Here is a 24312-nt window from a genome sequence, read left to right on the forward strand (position 1 = left end):
AAAGACAAATTTAGTTGTAGACGCAAGATAAATTAAAACAATTTTCTCCCAACAGCATTTTTTTAAAGGTCTCTCTTCACTGAATACTCATTCATTCTTATATTTCAGTCTGCTCCTTTGGGTGATTAAAGCAATCACCCAAATTCACTTTAGGAAATATATTCACTTTAGGAAGTATATTATTTTATGCCACTAATGTGGTACTTGGGAAGGTAGGAGCAGCTGATAATATAATTGACATTTCATAAATGGCAGTCTAAAAAAAATAAAAATAAAAAAAAATAAATGGCAGTCTAACTCTAAGAAGAGCTAACACTCTGAAAGCATATGGTTTACTTGTGGGAAATGTTTATTCTCCAAGTGGACCAGACATCACAAAACTGGAAAATGAACATTGTGTATGTGAAATATTATAAACACATTTTAAGAAAATAAGTACTTCAATAGGCTGATTGGTGAAATATGTAACACTTTTTACCAGTCAACAAAGTGATATTTCACTTGCAAATCAGTTTTCAAGTGCTACTCATTAATATGAGGTTGTTTTGTTTTGTTTTTATTTATAATTCATTTGGCATGAAGTAATCACCAACTCGGTATTTATTGAATAGCATATCCCAAATTCTCAGTATGGAAGCCACTCCCTGGCTTTAACAGAAATTTCATGAAATGCTGGGAAAACCTCTTGAAAGAGATAATGGCTCGTTTAAACATTTTTACTTGAAAGCAAGTAGGAAACCAAATACTTGGCAGGCAAAAGCCCATGACACATTTTTTAATCCTTTTCATTAGAATCTGCTCCCTCATTTCCCAACAAAGATACACATGGCGGCCATTGGATCTCCAGGGTCTGTTTGCAAAGTCCCTACCATGTGCAGCCTGGTTTCCTGGGGTTTAATTACTCAATTTCAACAAATTGGCCATGCCCTCCTAGTTTCCAGATAGCATCCAAAGCCTTCAAAAATGAACACAAAATTCAAATATAAGAATTTCCCCAAGGGCTGCTACTTTCTTTCTCTTGACTATCCCGTGGCCACTAGCGCAGGAAACCAAACCAAACCAAACATGCAAATCCTAGATTCTGAGACCAGTGAAATCGAATAGATTAAAAAGCGAAACTCACGCAAACAATAAAGGGAATCATAATTAAGCCATACTCTTTGTTGTCAGGAACCCACTTGGCAAAAATGAATGGCTGCCTCTTTGGTTTGTCAATGCCCTTAGATTTTTCCTTCTGGGAATGCATTTTCATTTTGATCTCTTTTCGGCTGTTGACATCCTTGGAGGCAAAGGAAGTCAAGCTGTTGACATCCTTGGAGGCAAAGGAAGTCAAGGCACAATTCTTTCTCCATTCCCAGTAAATGCCAAGTTTATTGCTGTTTTCCAAAGGAAAAAAATCCATGTCATTGGTTGATGACAGCATCAGGTTTTTGTCAATAAATGAACTCTGAGAGTGAACAGCACCAAATGCTTCATGTTTAATACCTTTTGAAATTAATTACTATTGCCTTTGGTTTGGACTCTGGTGGACAAGGGGCTGCAGGACAGCAAAATGAGAGGTTTATTTAGCATCTGGGAGAAGCTTAAAAAACAGCTTAAGTCCTCATTCCTTCTAACATCTTAACAGCTGTGCAGTTTCTTACAAATTATGTTTTATCGTTTCAAGAAATGCTGTTAACCTCGCAGTTTTAAAACTGAATGAACAAGGCCTCTTGGACAAATTGAAAAACAAATGGTGGTACGACAAAGGAGAATGTGGCAGCGGGGGAGGTGACTCCAAGGTCAGCCTCAATGTCACCAAAAGCGGGTAAACAGTATGTATAGTAATAGGTGCATCTGCTGGGAGATACAGTTTGGGCCTCCTGACACCACCAGAATTGCCAGTCTAGTCCCTTCAAAATGGAAGTATGCAATTACTGTCAAAGCAAAAATATTTGCAACTGTTACCAATCTGGGGATACACGAACCAACCTAATCATAATAGTCCCAGCACATCTCTCTCTGGCTTTGAAGAGCTTGTGGTTCTTGGGAAACAGTGGTCCCAAGAACCTTGCTGTCAAATGCGGGAAGGGACCGAGGTTTTTGAAAGAGCAATTTAGAGAAGTGAGGAGGGAGGACACTGAGGGTAAGTCTGTCTACTTTTGTTCACCAGTACATGGCTAGGATGTCCACAAAGTGCTTTTAAGTAACAACAATGACTTGGCTCCACCTGGACCTTTCTAGAATACCTTCCAGAAAGGCATTTCTCCACCCAGAACCCTCAGGCTTCCATTAAATATCAAGTTAAATAATAAATCAAAGATAGTCATGTGAACTACACATTTTTTGCCTTCCATAAATGAATCAAATCCCAGAATGATCATACTATAAAAAGAAGACCTGTTCAGCTCTATTCTCCCTACATCCATGTCCTATTTCCAGCTTCATAAGATAATGTGGGGTTTTTCTTTCTAAGCAGCTTCTAAAGGAAAAGTATACAATTAACGAAATAATCAACTCATGTCCCAGAACCCTTCTTCACTGTGTATGGACTTCAGGAAAACTCAGAGGTGGGAATATTCCAACTGAATTTTCTTTTCTTTCATACCTTTCAACTGGCATGAAAGAATATTGAAATTTTAAAAGTATGCACTCTTGTCTTTCTTTTAAAATCTAGAGAATTGCCTAAAACTGCTAGTCTTCAGTATCTTGAGTAGGCTAGAAATTCCCTCCCGTGGCCACCCACCCCACAGAACCGTGCCCTGTTCTTAGAGACCACCCAATGGGATGGCGGCTAACCTCATTCTTTTCCAATGGCACTAACTTCCCCTCCTTCCCCATCTAGGGAGACGTTCAAGTGCAGCTCCTTTGTCTATGCCCATCTAATTACCAGCCCTAATGGAGGAAGAGGAGGATAAGCTTTGGCAAGGGAATATTCTAGCCAAGGAGAGGCCTGACAAAGGAGACACGGAATCACATGATCTCCCATCCCCTGGTCCTGGGAAAGTATCATTCTGGAGAGAAAGAGCACAGAGAGAGTAGAATCCTGGGGGGTTCCTTTGGGAGGGTTCCCCTTCAAGACCCCTCTATTCAAGGCACCAGCCACATGTTTACTTAAGGAATATTAACTCTTTTTGTATGTTGGCTCCCTAACTTCCCTGGAATGTTCTGACAGTTTCCATAAAAACATAAGTAAAAAAATACATATTTATATGCAGAGAAAATTTAAAGTTATGCCAATAATCTATTTTTCCATGCAAATTAGAAATATAAGAAAATATGATCTAATAGCACCAAAGAAAAGCAAAGATTTTCTAGTCCATTAGAAAAATTTTGCTCACAAATGTTTATTTTTATCTCCTATAGAAGTATAACACTGCTTAACAAATAAAACTTCCCACAAAAATGAATAACAAAGTCCTATTTTAGTGTGCATTAAAAAGTCTTTCCAGAGAAACAAGCAGAAACCTGCACATAATGGAAAAATTGATTTAACAAAAGTCACTTTAGTCTATTTAAATAATGGGTGGGACAGCTTTGTTGGATTTTAATCTGTTTTATCCCACAGATTGTTTGGTACACAACGGACACTAAATATTTGTTGTCAAAAAATATATGTAAATCTAACCTTGTAGTTCTCAAAAGTCAAACTGTTGCTCCCACAGGTCTGCAGTAACCTACTTTCACCAAACATGAACTGCAAAGTGATATTCTAAAACGTTACTTCAAATCTTAATGAAATGTTATAAAAGCTAATGTAAAACACTTCCCCCAAATGATATCACAATATGTTCTATTTTCCCTTGAAAATTTTGTTTCCATACTAAAAAAAATTCCTGTAGGTTGTATATTGATGGACTACTTATCTCCAAGTGAATAGGTGTTTACCATCTAAATGTTAATAATGCCCGAGTCTGAGTTTATAATAAAAGGCAGTATTTTAAATGTCCTGACCTAACTTAGGTCAAAGTAAAGCACCAGGAGGCAGTTGTTTTTTCATGTTTGTTTTGGGCCTTCTACAGGTGTCTGGTTTTCTTTTTAAAGTTCCCTCGCCCCTTCCATGTGGCCTGACCCTCCTCAGAAGAGGTAAAATAAGGAGGAGAAGGGATGCATTGGAGAATGAAGCTAGTTTTTAAGCCTTTGCTGAGTGTCAAGCCAAAGCAGAAGAGAAATCAAATGATGCCAATTCCCTGTAGGGGTGAATATGCACATCCAGAGGCCTGACCCAAGCATCCCGAAATCTAACGTGGTCTGATTTTCAATACAGACTCTTAGTGCAGGAAACTCAGTTTTCTAGTAGTGATTCATCTAATGAAGGAGAAAAATCGTGGAAAGCTCTGCCCCTCCCCCCAGGAATGTATTCCTCTGAGAGGACAAGTGGCCCCCCTGCCATTCACGGGATTATAACCACAGAGAACATCTCCAGCCTAACATTCGGCAGCGAATTATTAAACTTCTGCTTTCAGCAAGCCACACGCCAGTATCTGTGGGGGAAAAAGAAAACTTTTCTCACAAGGAGCTCATGATTTAGTATGCCTGATAACTGAACTAGATAGAGTCACTGTGGCAGCTTCCAGTCACACCCCATGGCTACAAAATAATTAGCATCCCCACTCAGCTGGTAGCCATTCCTAGAGCATGAAGTGCTGACCCCTGCGGCCCTCAACCAACCGGCTTCAGGCTGAAATATAAAAATTTAAGAAAATAAGAGAAAGGGTCCTGCATCTTAACAAAAATAATAAAGTAGAAAGGCATTATTTTGGGGGTGCAAATCCATTTGTTTTAAAATTTACTTAATAATGTTAATATTAGTGCAATGTGGTCTTTTATATGATCATAAGAAATTCATACTTATTCTTGTGACTGAAGTAATAGAAGTTTACTAATTGACAATGAATCAATTTAAAAATATTTTAATGTCTGAAACTCATTTTCCTCTTCGATGAATCCATTGATATGATTTTGGCTGAACCATACACAGAATTTTATGCCAGTTTTTAGCATTAGTTATTTAATCCTGGCTCTAGTTGGAAATTTTGGCAATGCCTGTAATCATTAATGGTCTATAAAATTATTTTTTTCTGCTTGTTTTATACCTTATTCTCCACTATGTGTATAAAAATAGGCACACTCATGGATGTAGCTATTCCTATAAAAATCATTTTGTAAATGTTATTACCAAATGATGTCTTCTTTAGGAACTATACTACATCACACAATACTCATCTTTACTTTGGCACTTTGAAGACTGTAGCCCATTCCTGACTTTAAAGTATGTTCTAAGTGGCCTCTTCCCCTTCAGCGTAGCCATAGAAACCAGTGCAAGAGCAAAGGGATTATTATCAAAAATGTGAATTCATAAGCAGAAAAAAAGTGGCAAACAAAAGCTGGCATCTCAATAATAAATGCCTTGTTCAGTGCCTGACATTCCAGCAGTTGACCATTAAAGTTGGGCTCATATCAGTACCTTTAATTCCAAATTCCATTCTGCTCACAGCCTCTAAACTCAAGCTTCTACAAGAAACTGGAAGGAAACTCTTTCATTTTCCTTCCCTTTCCAGCATCCCAATCAAGAAGTGCAGTGTAGGCTCATATAACACCTGTGCAGGTGTTAGCAAGGGGACCTCAAAACTCTTATAGTATCAGTTAAATGAAAAAGGTTGCTCTGGATTCAAAATAATTTAAAGGTAGCAGCCTTGCAGAGCACCCACTCTGAGTCAGATACCCTGGGAAATAGTGTCTTACAAAGATGAATGAGATTTGGCTTTGTTCCCAAGGAGTTCACAGCTCACCAACCACCTAGGGTGGGGTTTTGTAATAATTACTTCACGAATGGGGGTGTATGGAGACTAAAACCTAGACTGGGGCCAGATTTACCAAACACCCCGGTTTACCAAAATCTTCATCCTGCCCTGCCCCCAAACTCAGCGTTTAGTAGTAAAAGTGTTAAATCACGCTCATATTAGATTTTACACCAAGACACAATATAATTTTCTAGGAATGTGGCAAAAGCATATTATTTCTTAAATAAAACAATGAACCTTGTTAAGATGTTACAACATTGAAACAATTAAATCATATTCAGAAAACAGTGAAAAAGAAAAACCTCTTAGAAACTTTTTTCAGAACTCAGTACAATAGCAATGAAACAATTTAAAAAAAAAGAGATTTGGCTTAAATGTTAATCAAAAAACTCCATCAGAAACTCCATTTCCTGAGTCTTCCATTGATAATGTTTTTAATTGCACAAGCTATGAAATCAGACTATTCCACATCCTGATTCAGCTACTTCCTAGCTGTGTGACTAGATGCTTTAATCGCTCTGTTGCCTGGGTTTCCTCATTTGTAAAATGCAGGTGATCGTAGTATACAATCATGTAAAATGCCTGCGAGAGCTCCCAGTACTTCACATGGGTTCCGTCGGTGTTGGCTGGCATCATCGCCATCATCATTGCTGCAGGGCCTAGTTGTGCAGATAAGTTTATGGAATTAATCCCCTGACAATCAAGAAAATGTGCTCTGTGTCTCTCCAAATGCACTCAATATTTCCTAAAAGAAGTGAGGTGTTAGGAGCCAGAGCCAGACGAAATGATTGTGGCAGCCTTAGAAATGTCAGGAGAAAGTCAGTGAGTCTCTGAATGTTCATAAAAGCAGAAAGAAACAGAAACCAACCAAGCAGGGACACAGTAACAAGAGATGTCATGAGTTTTTGTTTCTCGTCCATCCTCTCGGACTTTTATCTTATACACACAGAGATGTTAACGTGGGAATGAAAACCAGGGGCTGTTCTTAGATTTCTCGGGACACTGAGATTGAGTGATTGACGGGCTTTTCGTCCGTGAGCTGCCTTACATGACGTTGAGGACTGAGGGACACAGAGATGATAGACGAGTGGGATTGCATAGGATGGGACTTTGTTCCGAGGAATCTTGGTGGCCTGAACCCGTGATGTATCTGCTGTAGCACCGTGGAGTACATTATAGTCACTTCCCTTTGTGTGCACAGGATCTTAATATGATAGGCTCAAGACAGAGAAAGTGGTATCATTTAGGTAAAATCTCACAACTCGGAAGGGAAGTGTCAACATGGGCTTACCCTTCCAGGACCCACATATCTGGGGACTTCCCTGTACCCTCCATACCACCTGCATCCCCCTCCTCCTTCATGTAGTCCCAGAGAGGTGTGCTGAAGGAGCCAGTGTCATGATGAGCACCACAGATGGACTTGTAGAGCATAGCGGAAAATTCCACCAGCTGAGAAGGGGTGGGAGGGGGCGACAAAGGGGAGCTCGTGGATTTTTAAACGACTCCCGCAGTTGTGCTGCAAAAATTGTAAATTCTCCAGAAAGCCAACCCAGGCCAATAGTTTTGGATTCACAGTAATTGCATACATTTTATTTACAAGCCCTCCCGAGCAGTATGCGCCTGTTACCTAAAGCGATGGAGCAGGCCCCAGTCGTATGTCTGGTTCTACACCTGGGCCTACAGCACGAGACATAGCACCTACTGTGGCCTCTGCTCTGTCACTTTGCCATGCGATTCTAATGTAGTTTTACTTGAATAACATAAAATAACATATATAATGTTATTTATGTTATTTTCCACGTGAAGAACTCCTGTAAACCTTGCCGTTTTGAAACTCAGTGAGGCAGGCGTCTTAGACAAGCTGAAAAACAAGTGGTGGTACGATAAAGGTGAATGTGGACCCAAGGACTCTGGAAGCAAGGTCAGTCGTCGCAGTTCGGGACCTCCTCTTGTGTTCGCAGAGCATAGACGGGAGCGATTGTCAGGAGTGCACGGACCCAGTAACCTGCCCACCTTACAAGCTCATGCCTTTTCCATAAATGGCAGCCAGCTCCCCCACTATTTATTTAAAACTTAGATTACCTGCAAAAAGTACATAAAATAATAAAGTTCCTTCTATTATTCTCAAATTCACGTACCACTAATAAAAAGTAGTGCTTTTCTGCTTAGGGTTCTGTTTGTTTCGGAGGCAAAGGCCATGAAACCTATCATTTCAGGATCGGATGTATTCTCAAAGCAAGAAATGGGAAGTTGTTTACTAGTCAGCCAGAGGAAGAGTTTAAATTTCAATATATTGTATTTGGAGGGTCAGCCTTACGTCACTATGTTGCCAAACATTCCACTTTAGTTGAAGAGGCCCCATTGTGCGAACAGATGCACAGTGAACTCTCCAATTCAATCCTACCAAATACGATTTTAGTGCATCGTTTGTGAACAATATCCTCAAGTTATGATCTCGCATTCATGAATTCTTCTTAGGGTGATGCAGAGATCTATAGACCTAATTCCAATAAGTACAAATAAAAATAAAAGCTATGTTTCCATTCTAAAGGAAAAAAACTGTAACAATTTACCAGTGAATCTAATTACCTGCACAAATTAGTAAGATGTAATGAGTGTCTAAAAGCCATCATTTAGGATTCTTAAAATCTTTTGTTTATTTCAATCTCCTTTAAAAGAAAAAAATATTAGTTATTCTAAGACCTTAAACAAGTAAATGGTGTAAGTAGGAGAGCCTCTGTTAAGAAACAGACAATGTTGCTTGAACCCTCTTTAGGGCTTATCCTGCTGTTTAATCGGTTTTTTTCCTGCCTTTGAACCAGAGTGGAAATAGACAGTTTTGGCCGAATAATGAAATACTGATCTCAAATCCCTATGTCAAGCCAGAGAAGCATAAACACTTAATGAGCGATTATTTTAAAAATGAAGCAACCCTAAATTCTGGCCCAATCAGCTAATGTCATAGCTCAGTGAACATAGTACACTTGTACACAGTACATCTTTTGAATTAAATACTCTCCTAATAAAACTACTTAAGAGTCTGACTCACATTTTGCAAAAAAATAAAAAAATAAAAATAAATACTGCTGGGAAGATGACGGCCACAGGGCATCCTGCAGGTAGTCTACCTTCTCACATAATGCTACATAATACACGTATTTCCAATTTATGAAAAAAAATTCTCAATTCTTGTTACAATTTTAGCATCTTCCAATCATTTGCTTGATTATTTCCAAATTTATTGTGAAATAATATGTATACTAAAGCTCTGGGGAATAATATGTCTAAACTATTAACTGATTAAGTATTTTAAGTGGGAATGAAATCTTATTTTTAAGTCAGTGAAAATAGTCATAAATTTGTTCACACAAAAATAATTTATGTCTCAATTAACCATGGTAATTTGTGTATTTTCTAAGTCATTTTTTAAAAGGTTACCTAAGTGTGATGCATATTTAATTATTCCTAAATAGTATATAATATGTAAAAGTGACGCTTCCCAGATTTCCCTTACACATGTGCCTGAAAGAACAAATAATGTGTACCCTAGCACATATTTACATGTATTTGGTAAAGCAACAGCGAAGAAAATGTGAAACTGTTAGCTAAAACAAAAACAAATGACTTATTTCCTTAAGTAGGAAACGTGAAGTGAGATTTATACAGGAGAAATTTCAAACATTAAAAGTCTTTATAATGGCAGGAAAGCCAAAAGACATCCCCTTCCCTTGTAATTGGGTATTTTAAATATGCCATTTTCAAACTTATTAATAACCCCACTTCTGCCACCCTGTGTAAATATATAAATGCTTGTATATGGCTAGGCATGGTGGTTTTCACTGCATATTTAATAATGATAAAACGTTACAAATTTTATTGAATGTAATTACAGTTTTATTGGTAATCATCATAATTTCACTTCTCCTGAGAGCTGTAAACTTTATGCTTAAATCCATAAACCTCCATCAGTGATTTATACATGTAAATAATTTCAGGTTAAAGTAGGCAATTGCTTTAATGAGATGTTTTGGATTTCGTGTGTTCTTTTGCCTTCTGGATGTGACATTTCCACAGTTAACTGAAATGTCTCTATCTCCCCCAGGACAAGACAAGCGCCTTGAGCCTGAGCAACGTAGCAGGCGTCTTCTACATTCTGGTTGGCGGCTTGGGCTTGGCAATGCTGGTGGCTTTGATAGAGTTCTGTTACAAGTCCAGGGCAGAGGCGAAGAGAATGAAGGTGGCAAAGAGTGCACAGACTTTTAACCCAACTTCCTCGCAGAATACCCAGAATTTAGCAACCTATAGAGAAGGTTACAACGTATATGGAACCGAAAGTATTAAAATTTAGGGGTAGGACTTAGGGTTACTACAGTGAGTGGGTGATGCATCCTGTAATTGCAGTGTCGTGACCTGTCTGTCCAGTGGTGATATTGCTTGCTTCTGATTAGAGCTTTTATATTTTTGAAAAATTCAGTGCAAAGTGATTCAGTTTTCTTTGGCTGCAGATGCACCGTTCGAAACTTTATGTTGCCAATAGATATCTGCATTGAAAGGGTCAGAAAGACAAAAACAGACCTCCAGGATTGCTCTGCAAAAAGATCTACACAGTATATCCTACCTGAAATTTGGGAGAAAATGGAAATTAGTTCTGGGTTTCCTTATACATGTACCAGGCCAATCTACTTGGAACAATCCAATTTTAGGAGAATTGCTAACAAAATAAGGATAAAACTGTTTCAAATGATTAAAGCTTAAACAGTTGCTTCTTTTGATATGATTGTGTATTTTCTGAGAAACAACTCCAAGCACATAGTAAGTGCTCAAAAATTTTTAGCTCCTATTTGTTTTACATTAACCATAATTCTATATTTTTTAAGAGTGAAACACTGCTGTTTGTTCATCTGACAGTACCTTGAGGCAGACCTTTAGGTAGGAGTGATCGTCAGAATATTGACGAATTAGAATTTGTCATATTAAATTCATATTTATTAGATGAATTTCAACTTTTACATTCACAGTGTCAGTAAGGCAGATATGCATTTTAGGCATGACAACAGTTTTTCCACCAAAGATGTCAGCAACGTATGGTGTTCTTTAGGAGGACACTGCAAAAGATAAAAATTGCAGTGAATTATTATGGCCTTGTTGTTTCGTTTCAACTGTTTTTAAGTAAGCCAGAGCAACTTACATCCCCACTTACATCCTCTCATTGTGTCACAATAGAACATTGTAAATATTCGGTGAAATGTAGGAAATGGAGGCAATTTTTTTAAGAATCTAAGTGTCCACTACTTTTTTCCTCTACTGATAGAAAGTGGTTTTAAAATAAGATCTGAAAGCATTTGTTATTGCTCTTCCTAAAATCAGGTCTCAAGACTCACTTTTTTAAATTATATATAATAGTCAACTGAATAGGCTGCTCACTCTGATTACAATGATAAATGAGCCTTTGAACCCATAAGAGACACTCAGTGCTTGATGTCCCTGAGAGTCAAAAACCCAATATAATTTTCATAAGATGTATATCTGAGGTGATGCCAGGTAAATATGCTTGTTTTTGATACTTATTGATATAAAGATACTGAAATACTTTGTTAATATCTTAAAACAAAGAACAAAAGCCATTCCCTTTTACCAAGATCTAATTGCTTTTATCCATAATCTAGAAATTAATGGATGACTGAATGTAACTGTACACAGATAAGCCCCGAATGGTTCTTTCCCAATTTTGTGGAAAAGAATTAAAAACAAGACCCTCAGTTCACTCAGATCAGAATGTTTTGAGCATGTCTTCTGGTAGCAAAACAACAAACAAGGATAGTGTCAAGGTCTCTTGACCATTATTGAAATGCTGTTATCTTAATAATGATACAATTGAGGATTTTGCCAAACTGAGAAAAACAATACACGACAAGTTTTCAGAGTCAATTATTTAGATTTTATTCTAGAAAGAATTTTATGTCCAAAAAAAAAAAAAAACACCTTGTTTTGATTTGGTTTGGTTTGGGTTTTTTTGTTTTGTTTTGTTTTGTTTTGTTTTTTGTTTTACCTGTCATTTCATTAAAACTTACTTTGCTGTGGCAAAGCAAAAGCATTGTAACCATCAACAAGGTCCAAGGGTAAGATTGCAAAGATACAGAAAAAGAATATTAGAAAATTCTAGAAAGAAACACTCATGGGTGTCAGTTCATGGCCTGGGAAACTGCTAAAGAGGTTTAAATTCCCAGGTTATATACAGACAGTTTACATGTAATAATGTTTGGGAGTCAGAACCTGGCATTGCATTACAATGTATCACACAAATTGCCTCTACAGTTGGGGTTAAACTTCTAAGATAATAAATCTCAAATAAAAAGAAAGCCTTCATATCCATGATTTTTAAAAAGACTTAACGGCATTCAGGGTAAATGAAATGATTTTCACCTAAGAAAATTTGACAGCTGTTATTATACTCTCATATGAAATGGCTTTGTTCTTTCAAAAACTCTGTTGGCCACAGTTACCCAAATTTTTGATAATCTAAACAATATTGTCCTAGAATCCCAAGAACAGAACCTGAAACCTTCAATATAGAGAATGTTTACTCTAAAAATGATTATCCCTCATGGGAACACAAAGTCAGAGCCTTTAGCCTCAACAATCTCAACAGACCCAGACCACAGGTAAATTTATAAGAAAGTTGATTTAAGCAGCAAGCTGAATAGATATGACATTTTATGTTAGAAGCAGGAGATATAAGTTTAGGAAATAATGCTAAGAATGAAGAATGCCCAGATTTAAAGAAAAACTAAGGATATGTTGAAGAATTATTAACTATTATGCTCAGTTCTATTCACCTACGGAGAAGAAGAGGTTACTCGAGAGCACGTGGTTCCTGTTGGGGGTATTTCCCTTTCTCCATAAAGGCCATCAAGAAAAGAAAGGAAACAAAATAAATTTCATAGCAAAAGCCTTCTGAAAAAAAAAAAAACCTCAAAAAATTAGAATGCTATCATTAATTGTATATCTTCTTCTTCTTCAAAAAAAAGAGCAAAATTAAATCAGTAGTTTTTAAAAAAATTATTTTACTTAATATTAAATGTTGAAAGTAAATCTGAAGGAACAAATTCGAACTTTGGTCTTGGTTTGTTTTAATGATGAGTAGTTTCTATAGAAATTGTATCCTGACTTCTGATTTTTTTAGACCATTTGCTAAGGAAGAACTATGATAATAACCTTGGATTTGACCATAGATAAGTCATTAACTAGCAGTTTGACTTTAGCAGGGTATCTGATCTCTAAACCTTTATGTTATCCCATTTTCTACGCCCATCACTGATTTCATTATTTAATATACAATTATGCTAATATTTCAGTTCCAGAGCAGAATAAATACAGGGATAGAATTCCTAAAGAATGAGGTAAAATTAAATTCACAGGAGAGAATTAAGATATATTAGGAGTTATTAGAAATAAATAAGCCATAACACTTTGGCAAGATCTAATTTGCCTTATTTTCTTGAGTTAACATTAAAATTCAGTTACTAGAAAAAAATATAAGGACAACGAATAAACAGTAATTAGATTTGCATAATAACACTGCCTGTTTCTCCCCTGTGTCATATTGTTATCCACTACTGACTTAATATGACAGACAACAGGAATTTAATGAGGATTTCAGAGACCTGACCCCGTAATGTCTCAGTCTGGGAAGGTCCCCAGCAGTGAGCACTGGTGAGGAATTGAAACGCACTCCCTTTCAGTGCAACCCCCTTTCAACACTTAGAGCTCCCTAAGATATGAATCAGCTTCCAGAGTAGGCATAGAATGAACTCTATGTCACTAACTGTGCTGTTCTGGGTCATGTCTATACTGGTGTGAATGAATGAAGGTGTCTGTGGATAGCTCTGTGTTCCAAAGACAGGAAGCTCTGTCGTGAATAGGCTGTATCCATAGTTCATGTAGACAACTCATCACCATTTTGAGGATAACAAATGAGCTGTAAAGATCTTTTCTAAAGATCAAGACGTTCAGCTAAAACCGTTGTCAAATTAGAGGAGATCCTAAGCTGGACCCCAAGGACTAGGTTGTAGAGGGCCACAAGTCGAAATGCGTCCCGCCCGCCCATATTTGCCAAACAAGACCTAGTTTGACTATTGCAGAATTAGTTCTGGAACAGGCAAGATCACACACTTTAGACCAATTGATTCTCTGCTAGAGTTGAGCTTTCCTTTCCTGGAATGGGCAGTTTTCACACGACCCGGAGAATATTGGAAAAAAAAAAAATGCAGATGTCTAATAATTGATATCTTGGTGTTTGTTGTGTCACGTTTTGTCAAAGAAACAGAAACATTGTAACAATGCACACTCTTTCTGTTTCCTTTCCATGCACCCAGCTGACCTTTTCTGAAGCCATAAGAAACAAAGCCAGATTATCCATCACTGGGAGTGTGGGTGAGAACGGCCGCGTGTTGACGCCCGACTGCCCCAAGGCTGTACACACGGGGACTGCGATTAGACAAAGTTCAGGATTGGCTGTCATTGCATCGGACCTACCATAAAAACCAAAAACATAATCGAGTGCCTTAATCAAACTGTGTTGGTGAGCGGCGGGAGCAAAGCCCAGGGCGCGCCGAGCGAGCAGGTGCCCTGGACCCGGCCTCCGGCCCGCGCGGGCAGCGCGTCCTGATCCTCCCGGTTCCGCAGCAGCAACGCGTGCATGAGCTCAGCTCGGAAACCCAAACTCAGATTTTATATCAGGAAAACTCACAATTTAGGTTTTTTCGGGGAGCGGGAGGGGGGAGCTGGGACGGGCGTATTAACAGCAACAAGTTTCACTCGAGTGGACTTAAAAACTAATCAGACTTGCGAGCGCATCAGACCGTGAAGTTCTTGCGCAGAAAGGCCTGTGTTCACCGCCAGGGATAGACTAGTTAGAGAAGTCCATGAACATGCTAACCTGCGTCTCCCAACACCCACGTAGTCCGTGGGAGACTCTCCAGCCGAGAAAACACGTCTCGAAACTGTGATCAGAAAATAATCAAACACACATGTAAATCCTGTGAAAAAAAAAATTTAAAGGAAGCATTTACACTTACTTTGGAGAAAACAAATACTGAAACATGCTTGCTTTTTAACCGACGTAAATTCAGTAGAGGACAACACAATTCTTTTTTCTAACCATCTTAGGGAACAGTACATTGCAATAATTGATATATATGCCATCACTGTAATAAACTTTAGAGACTTTTTTTTATAAAAGCCGTTGGTCATCTCCTTGTTGCCGTAACCTCCACTCTGTCACATGAGTCGGTGTCCCACAGATTGCATTTGTCTCACTACCCAGAACACACACAAAACGAAGACAACGTTACCGTAAAACCATCAGTCTGCGACGTAGATTCAAAAGAGACTATAGGTCACTCATGTTATCGATATTATTTATAATCTTGTTCTGTGTACAAAATTGTGGTTTTTGTACCCACCAAAAAGAATAAAACAACGGACATTCTTACACTATCTGCAGAGCTTAACGTTCTTTTCTTATCATTATAAAGGTTATTTGAGAAAATATGAGACTGTAGAAGGGATCGTTAGAAGTCAAGTGTGGGTCTTGTTGGAACATGGAACTAGCTCTTGTTATTTCTGCATAGTGAGCTACCCTCTTTGACAGATGTTTACCTTGTGAGCCGGTGAAATTGTCGCAGCTGGAGTGTTTGAGTTGGAGAGCCATCCGTTGTCCTAACAGCAACATACCCCGTAATCGTGTGTCGAAATTTTACTTGACTGTATTTTGCTGCAACAAGTAATGTGTCTCTTGGGCTTCTCCCCCTCCCTCTTCCCCTTGTTCCATTTAAATCACTTGAAGGCACTAATAGTTTGTGGTAGACAAAAAAAGTGAAGAATTTGTCCTTGTTTCTTCAACTGGAAAGGGTGAAGAAAATTATACCCATCTGTATTTCCTAAAACCACCTTATGTTGTGTACAGATTCAATGAACATGGTTTCAGAGAAGGTCTGGATCATCTGAAATAATAATGAAGCACTAGAGCATACAGCGAAACATCCCACGAGGCGGAAATCTTGGCAGAAAGCACAAGGGAGGAGGACTGCGGAGGGTGGCCCGAGGGAAGCTCTGTCCCAGGCGGAGCAGGGGTGGAGAGCCTCGGGGGAGCAGGGCTCCGAGGCTGGGGGCCCTACAAGGTTCCGGGACGAGCTGCCAGCCAGGCTGGAGCGACACCGGCTGTGGCATCACGGGGCGAGGTGGGGTGAGCCGGCGCGGGGGGATGAAGCCCGCCTGCTTGCACCTCCAGACTTGCGGCCGCTCGCTCTGTGCGCTGCAGTGAGTGCGCCTGGACAGGTGCAGGTGTGCGGTCATGCTCCCGCTCGGTTCCCTCAGGAAAAGTCCCAAGCTCTGAAGCAGAGCAGACACATCCCCTGTGACCTGGTCTCTACTCCTACTCATCTGTCCCATGACTCCTCTCACCTGACCCTCCCTTTCCCCCACCCACCAGCCCCTAAACCTCTAAAGCAGCACACAGGACACTGCATTGACTATTTCCTTGGGCCATCACTTTCTGTGTCTCTTTCCCCGACTAACTTCAGTCCCAAATTGAGTTTACCCACCCTGGGAAGATGTGCGTGAGGCCCAGCCCACTGCCTCCAGGACTGGGTTAGGTGCCCTACATGTTTTGCCCCCATCACAGCACTTGCCATCCTGCATTGTACTTGCCTGTGTACTTGTCTGTATAACTTCTAGACTGTAAGCTCCTTGAGGGCAGGGACTGTGTCTCTCTTGTTCACACTTGTATCCCCAGCACCCAGCACAGTGCCTGGCATTATTGTAGGTGCTTAATAAATATTTGTTGAATGAATGAATGAACTGAATTGAATTAATTTAACTAAGTGGAAGGAGAAAGTATCTTTCTTCACTAATAGTCCCTAGAGTACGTGTTAAGTAAATAGCAAGTCAAAAGAAAGGCTGGGAGCACCCCGGTGGCTCAGTCGATTGGGCACCTGACTCTTGATTACAGCTCAGATCGTGATGTCGGAGTTGTGAGATCAAGCCCTGCGTTGGGCTCTGTCTTGGGTGGCAGGTCTGCTTGAGATTCTCTCCCTCCCTCTCCGTCCACCACCACTCCTACACACACACACACACACACACACACACACAGAGAGAGAGAGAGAAAAGAAAAAAGAAGATTGAAGGTTGGCTGAGTTGATGATGTTGTCCATCTCACTAGAAGGAGGAGATGATATTTCATATCATTCTACCCAGCTGGGGCATCATTTTTTAGCTAGAAATTGTCAGAAGGTAATTAGATAACCTGAACCAGGGATCTGGTTTGGCTTGGTTTTTACCCATTCTTCTAAAGATATCTTTCATTTAACTCAGAACGGATAAGTGATGTGAAGTTAAAAAGTTCTATTTCTTATAGTTTAACTCCCTTTTGTGTTTTTTTCCCTTTTGTGTTTTCTTTCCATATTAGTAATAGTACTATATAGTTAAATTTCCATATTTCTCATGGAATAAATTTGCCAAAACCAAATTTGAAATCTGCCATCAGTAAAGGGATACCTTACCTGGGCTCCAATCTGAGTAAATGCTATAAACCTAGGTTATGTGATTTTAAAACATTTATGCTTAAATTAAGTTAAAAACATTTTAAGTTAAAACATTTAGTTCCATAAAGAACTCAATTATAAAACAAGCAAGACCACCATCTAGTGCAGAATTTCCTGAATATATCAGGCAAAACCAATTTTGAAGTTACATCAGCTGGTTAAATGTATACAATGACCACATTTGAAGGCTATAAAGGACCCTCGGGAGAACCACTTTGCTACACTCCATTCAGTAGCTACTAATTAAAAATGCCAGCGGCCCCTCCCCCCCATCCTATTCCAACACTAGCTTCATGCTTGTTCCAGGCTGCTCCCTGTTCTCCCCACCTGCTGACTATCAACTCATTCATCCATTTCCCTAAGGTGTAGCACACAGAAGGTTAAAATATATATTTGTCAATTCATAAAAACAACTTTATATATTACAGCAGTATTAGTGAAAAAAAGTGCTCTACTAATTTTCCCAGAAAACCGAATATCCCAATTTGCAACACCAATGAGGTGCAAACATAAATAAGAATTAAATGATAGTGACATCAGGGGGGTTTCTGAAAAGACAAATTGGAATCAAGCGGACTCATTTGTGTTATTCATATGAGGCTGTGTGAAAGGTGTGCCTTCTCAAGCACACTCATAAACAGGTTTTAGTTTCAGGTGGTCCAGCAGGCTAGCATGCTTAGCATTTGTCAGACCCAATGCACATGTGACAGGTGGTATGCTTACATATTTCCTAACTAGGTAGTACCAGTAGTCTTGTCAAAAAAGAACTTCCTTCCCTAAGAAAAGATATTGATAAATGAGGAAGAGTGAAAGATGAAATTTGGAAATTGTATCTCAAAAACCAACAGAGAACTAAATTATTTCCCTATTTCCCATGAAACAGAGTAACCTCTTTATCTTGCTTTGATTTTATATTCTTTGGAGGAAGAGGTGGGTAGAGGAATTAGGGAAAATAAAAGATAAGCCAAAGGAGACATTAAGAAACAGAAAGCTGGGCACAGGTTGGTAGTTCAGGTCTGGGTGGCCGAAAGAACTTCAGGAAAACTGGGCTTTTCACAAATGGTTTTCCATTGTTAGGTGCGTCATGAATGTCAGATATATTCCCCTTCCATGACCTGCTTACAAATTTTCCTACAAGCTACAGGCTGGTATTTGTGGTTGGATTAGAGGAAGTCAAGGAAAAAATTCTAAGTCCCATATTTGGGTTGATGCGAGGCCAGAAATAACCCTAATAATATATTTCCTTCCAACAGAAATGGGCAGAAATTTATATTGGATTTGTCCTTCCACTGGCCAAGAGTGGAGTCTCGTTCAGTTTTTCCTGGAGCAGGAGAAGATGGCAGGTGTGAGAGGACCTCTATGATACAAACATACATAAATATTCTATTAAATTATAATGCCTAAATCATGGCTTCAATGATGGGGGTGACTTAGGAGATTTGTAATCCTGGAATCCTGAACAACGGAAGCCTGCTCAAGTAGGTTATGATGATTTGCTCCTCCATGTCTTTTCATTGGACCAAAACTTCTAAAGTACCTATTCATTTAGCAATGGCTGAAAACTGTGTAGAGACTTATTTCTCAAGCAGAGTAGGTCTATAGAAGTGGCGATCAGAGTTTCAACATATGATTGAATGAACTGATTGGCTAAATGAATTACGGACTGCTGAAGACCCTCAAAAGAAATTGCCTACACAGAAACTGGTGTCAGCTCCTCGGAGCGAGTTCCCCAGCGTAAATGTGAATGGTCTCAACATGTTGTAACAAAGAAGGGTTGTAGAATAATTTAGGTCAGAGTGGCTTCTCTTAATCCTTCAGTCACTTAAAATTGGTGCTCTCCAGATGTCTAAAAAGTTGAATTTGAAGAGTTCCAACTGCCCAAGACTTCCCAGAGCCATGCTTCCCACTGGTATCCTGTCTGTAAATCTAAGCGTAATTAGAGTCTGGTGGGCACTAATCTTCCGAGACCACCAGCAGAGCAGGTGACTTCTGGATCCTGGGGCCTCAGACCTGCACAGTAACTCTGAGGCTTGGCCCACTTGGCCTCCATCCACAGCATCCTTGGTCACAGCCTCACAGGGAGATCATCCCCACAATCTCTCTCTCATCCCACATTCTCCCTTAATATACTCCTGCGCTTCTCATCCTTCTCCATGTTCATCTTCCCACTGCCTCCCTCTCTCCCTGACCTTGACATCCTTCTCCCTGATGCCCTGGGTACAAAGTAAGCAAACTCCCAGCACCCTCGAGCTGTCCCCCAGTGCCCTGTCCAATGCCCTGATGTCAGCCCTCCGCATACCACAATCTTGGAAGGAAAAGTCATGGCCATCATGACAGTCACACCTCTGCATGCGCTCAGGCATAAACACTCCTCCCCTTGAGGTGTAGGTCATCCACCATGCTGTCAGATGGACACCCGCTTGTCCACTGTGTCTGCTGAACGCTCTGCCACTGCCCCATGTCCATCAGCAATTGTGGCATTTAGCTCATTTTCCACTGCACCCCAAGTCTTAGGATCATCTTGAGCGCCTTCAAAGCCAGTGGAAGCACTTCATTTAAGCCCTAGCCCTGCAGCTCCCTGACCTCCCATTGGTCTTGGCCTGTGTGATTAAAGTCACCTACCCCTGTAGACATGTAGCTGATCTTAGGATCATTCATCTGCTCATCTTCCACCAGATGATGACTAATTTCCCTCCCTTTCAAACCCTGGTCACTGCAAAGAGAGACCTTTCACCCCATATTTAACTCCTCTATTTGGCTCCATCACTTCGTCAAAATGTCCATCCCAAGGTCACCAATAAAAATCATGTGGCCGTGTTACTTGAACATTTTCAATAGGGAACTAAACCAACTATTTTATGTTCCCCATTTTCTCCAACCAAATACTGGTATCACCCAGGGTTATAAACTCTGCCTCTGTCTCGTCTCGTAGCACACATTCCACCTGGTTGATCTTACCACCACCAAGAGGTCTACAATAACCCATGTACTGTTAACTCAGAAATCCCTACTACTTTTCACTCCAGTCCCACCTGTCCAATCTCATACAGGTTATTTCTTTTTGACATCTCAGCTGAAATACGTCCAATTCCTCATATTCTACTCTGCATTCCTACCTCCTCTTAAGTTCCATGTCTCAGTGAGGGGCACTACCATTTACCTAATCTCACAAATTAAAGCATGAGTGTCCTTCTAGAACTCCCTTTCTTCATATTCTCACATCCAGTCAATCAACAGCTTCAATTTCTTGTGTCTCCTAAATATCTTCTTACTGCATCCCGCACTCTTCATCTATACTATGACCGCCCTTTCAGAGACTCATGATTTCTCTAGTTCCTACTCTCTGATAAGTTCCCTTTCTTCTCATCTCCCTGGTTTCTCCTTAGAGTTCATTCTTCACATGCCTGCGAGGGTGGTTTTCCTAAACCACCTATGACCCTGTCACCTTTCTGACTGAAATAACTCATGGTGTGTTATATGTCACAGTATCTCCAGTAGCTCCTCTCACTTTCCACCCCGATTACACCAAATAACTACTCACAGCTACGGTTTTCTCAGCGCTTCTTATTCTTTCCCTTCTAGTTAGCTGATGATTACCTCTCCCTGCAATGCCCCTGCTTCAGACACGGGTCCTTGCTATAACCAATGGAGCCCACCCAGCTCAGTTAAGCAGCACGTGAACTCATTAATAAATACGGTATATATAGTTCACAAAATCTCTGGGGAAGACAGCATCTGGCTGAAGGCAAAGCAGGCAAGAACAACACGAAAATGACATCACTGATCTGCCCCCAAGCCAGGTCCAACCTCCAGTGGACACATATACAAGAGCAGGGATGCTGAGCAAGGAACGTCTGTGTGTACCACCTCTGACTGTGGGGTGCCAGATGCTCTCTTTCCTTCTCAGGAACTGGGCTGCACCCTTGGCCTCTTTCACATCGAACCTCAGGCAGGAGTATCTGGCTCATGGTGCTCGGTTGCCTGTGATCTAACAGCCAGGGAGACACAGAAACCAAGCATTGGCTTCTACCTTAGGGAAGCAGAATTGGAAAAATAAATATAGGAAGATAGTCCCCAGAAGCTGAATGGGCTCACAACATGGTATATCTCACCTGTTTTTTTATTTCTAATGTCTACTCATCCATCAAGAAGGGTTCTGGAAATCATCTGGGGTACAATCCCTCATTCGCCATGTGTGAAGATAACTCATTTTCATTTCCGTGTCTTGTGTAGCCTTCTACCACTGTTCCACGACTATTTTTATAAATGTCTCTGCTTGATCTCTCCAGACTCACGGATTATGTTGACAACAATGATTAGTGCCAAGAACAAATTTTGAGCTATGGAGCCAGACAAAAGTAGATGTAAGTCCTTGATTCAGTACTTACTCTTTGGCCTCTAGAAAAAGACTGTTGTTTCATGTGTAAAATGGGAACAGGAATACCTAGCATTTGATGTTTCTGTGAAGTTGAAAATGAATGTTTATAGATTACTTATCACAGTACCAGAGCTCATTAAGAGCCCTGTAAACAAAACTACATTTATTTCATCTCTGAAGCCTTGGGCATCTGCTTCTGCCTAGGAAATAGAAAGCTGAAGAAAAAAAGTTATTTTCTCAAAAGCCAAATAATCTACACAGTCATAACTTTGCTGGTGTGACTCAGAAAGCTGTTCTTGGTAACCAGGTGCCCTGGATTCCAAAGAAGGACAAGTCCCATCTAGGAGAAATGGGATTCACAAATAGTTTTGGGTCTTCAGCAGAGAGGAGGTGATGTGCTGGTGACAGGGACCTTGTGGGTGACAAGAGGTGGGCTAAAATATTACCAAATTCTTGAAGGTTAAGTGTGGCTATGATGCATTTGGAAATTACTGAGGCCAGGGCACCAAGAGAATTTGAACTCACTTGTAAGCCTTTCTTCATGACCCTCAACTGAGTGTTTAGAAGAAATAAGGAGGAAGACCAGACGAGGGTCCCTTTGATGGAGCAGGTGTGCATGAGGTGAACAGCACCCACCCAGGTTGGTGGGGGGGACACTCGACATGCCCTGAATGACTTCCCTGACCTCTCTCGTCAACAAGTCAAAAGTCGTAGGGTACGGAGTAGGATCAACAATTCTTTCTGTGTGCATGGCATGAAGGAATCCGTGTTTCTAGAGAAGGAGCTGAAGCATACAGATCCTCTACCTCTGCAGGGATTTCTTACCCAGAACAGACTACAGTTTTGCCTGGGGAGATGGATAGACAGCAGGCTAAGAGTGTCTCCCCCTCCAGGCTGCGAGGTGAAGGGAAAACTGCCTGCCTCTGAGCGGTGCTCCCAAGCAGCGAGAAGAATGCCAACTCGCTGGCTTCCAGCACGAGCCTCGTGCTCACAAAGTGGCTGCACCTGCCAACCGGGGCAGGAGGGATGCAAGCCTGCAGGGGTGGTGGGGCTGAAAGTGATTGAACTGTGGACTCATTAGGTGTGATGAGTATGCCAAAGGTAAGGGAGTCCGAGAACTCCAAGGAGGAGGAGTCCACAGGATCCTCTGATGTGTGGCCAGATGGGACCTACCAGCTGCTGGTGTCTGAAATGGTGTGGGAGCAGTCTGGTGGGCATGTGTTAACCTGAGGGGCATGACACGACTGTGTCAGAACCAGGTTAATTTGTAAGACAGCCAGCCGCTAGCCAGGGAGAGAACCACACATTTGGTAACCAGGAGCTCACAAGGGCTCTGCATGAGGAGTAGGGAGGCACACGGTACTGAGTTTTTCTAACACAGTGGTTATGTTTCTAGACCGGAGTGGACAGTTTCAGGGAGCCATGGCCATTTTAAACCATTTACTCATTCAAAAAGCATTTACAATGGGCATGAACATTAAGAATGAGTTATTTCTTTAAAGAAATCTAATTTCTCTTCCAGGGCCAATGAGGCCAAATAGGCTTTGCTGCAAGAGTGAAATTTAACAGGGAAACAGAAAGTCAGTAATCAAGGTAAATAACATTTTTAAAATCTTTAAAAATAAAAATTTTTGTAAAATGCGTCAAAAATTTAAAGATTTAGAGTTTCATAGCAAACCATCTGAGACCCCAAGGTAAAAGAAAAGAAAATATGTCCCTTTCTACACTTTTTAAATGGTTAATGGTTACCTTTATTGCAGAATATTAAGGTGGTTGAAAAAAAAATACTGAAAATTTGAAAAATAGGTGTATTTAAACCCAAAATATTCTTTTAGGTTTGACTATTTTATATTAAAATGATCTCTTTTCTTTCTTGGTTTAATAGAAGCCGACTCATCAATAATACTTTTAAAATCCACTTCTTTATCTTTTCAGTTGAGAGAATTGACATTTTTGACAATTTTTCTTGACTAAGTATAGATCTTAAATAATTTTTAGTTCAGCTTACTGAAACATCTGCACAGCACCATTTTTGAATTTCAATATATTCATTTTTAATTTTCAAATTTTGATACCTTGCTCATCAAGCATTGTGCATTCATTTTTATTTTTAAAAATAGCACAGTAAAATATTATATATATAAATTCCTGAATTTTTTGGAGCACCAGGGGAGTGCCATGTCCTGTGCCCCAGCGCCAGTTGTAGGAAGTCACTTGCTCACCCCCAACACAGCCAAGTTTCTGAGTCCACACAGTGCCCTCTGATGGAAAGCCTTCTCTGTTCAGTTTGTGACTTTGGTGGCACAATCTACCTAGGACTCCTCTCAAGGGTCACTCCCACTCTGAACCGTGCTCAGGAAAACCTGGTCCCTCTGTTCTCAGGCCCCCTGAGTCCTGTCCATGTTCTGTTCCATCATTTACCATGTGTCTACTCTAGATGCTCTCACTCTAAGCCACGTGGGGCAGGGACTGCCTCACACAGTTGTGTAGTGTCTGGGCCAGATCGGCAGGTGCCCGGGAGCACCTCACAAATACTGAGTGGGGGAGG

The 24312-nt window shown here is 40.3% G+C and overlaps 1 protein-coding gene across 12 annotated transcripts in view; it reads left to right on the forward strand.

Moving 5' to 3' along the window:
- Positions 1–16635, forward strand: part of GRIA4 (glutamate ionotropic receptor AMPA type subunit 4) — a 374556-nt gene extending 357921 nt beyond the window's left edge. For 3 of the 12 annotated variants that reach the window (XM_077893287.1, XM_077893284.1, XM_077893288.1), the window contains exons 15-17: positions 1667–1781; positions 9886–10020; positions 14159–16635. In XM_077893287.1, the coding sequence (XP_077749413.1) occupies positions 1667–1781; positions 9886–10020; positions 14159–14323 (415 nt within the window). In that variant the 3' untranslated portion in view covers positions 14324–16635. Of the gene's footprint in view, positions 1–1666; positions 1786–7589; positions 7705–9885; positions 10134–14158 lie in introns of those variants that run through there. The other 9 variants (XM_077893291.1, XM_077893289.1, XM_077893290.1 and 6 more) reach the window with 9 other exon arrangements.
- Positions 16636–24312: the final 7677 nt, after the last annotated feature.

Source organism: Canis aureus, chromosome 3, assembly GCF_053574225.1.
Source record: "Canis aureus isolate CA01 chromosome 3, VMU_Caureus_v.1.0, whole genome shotgun sequence".
Taxonomy (NCBI): Eukaryota; Metazoa; Chordata; class Mammalia; order Carnivora; family Canidae; genus Canis; species Canis aureus.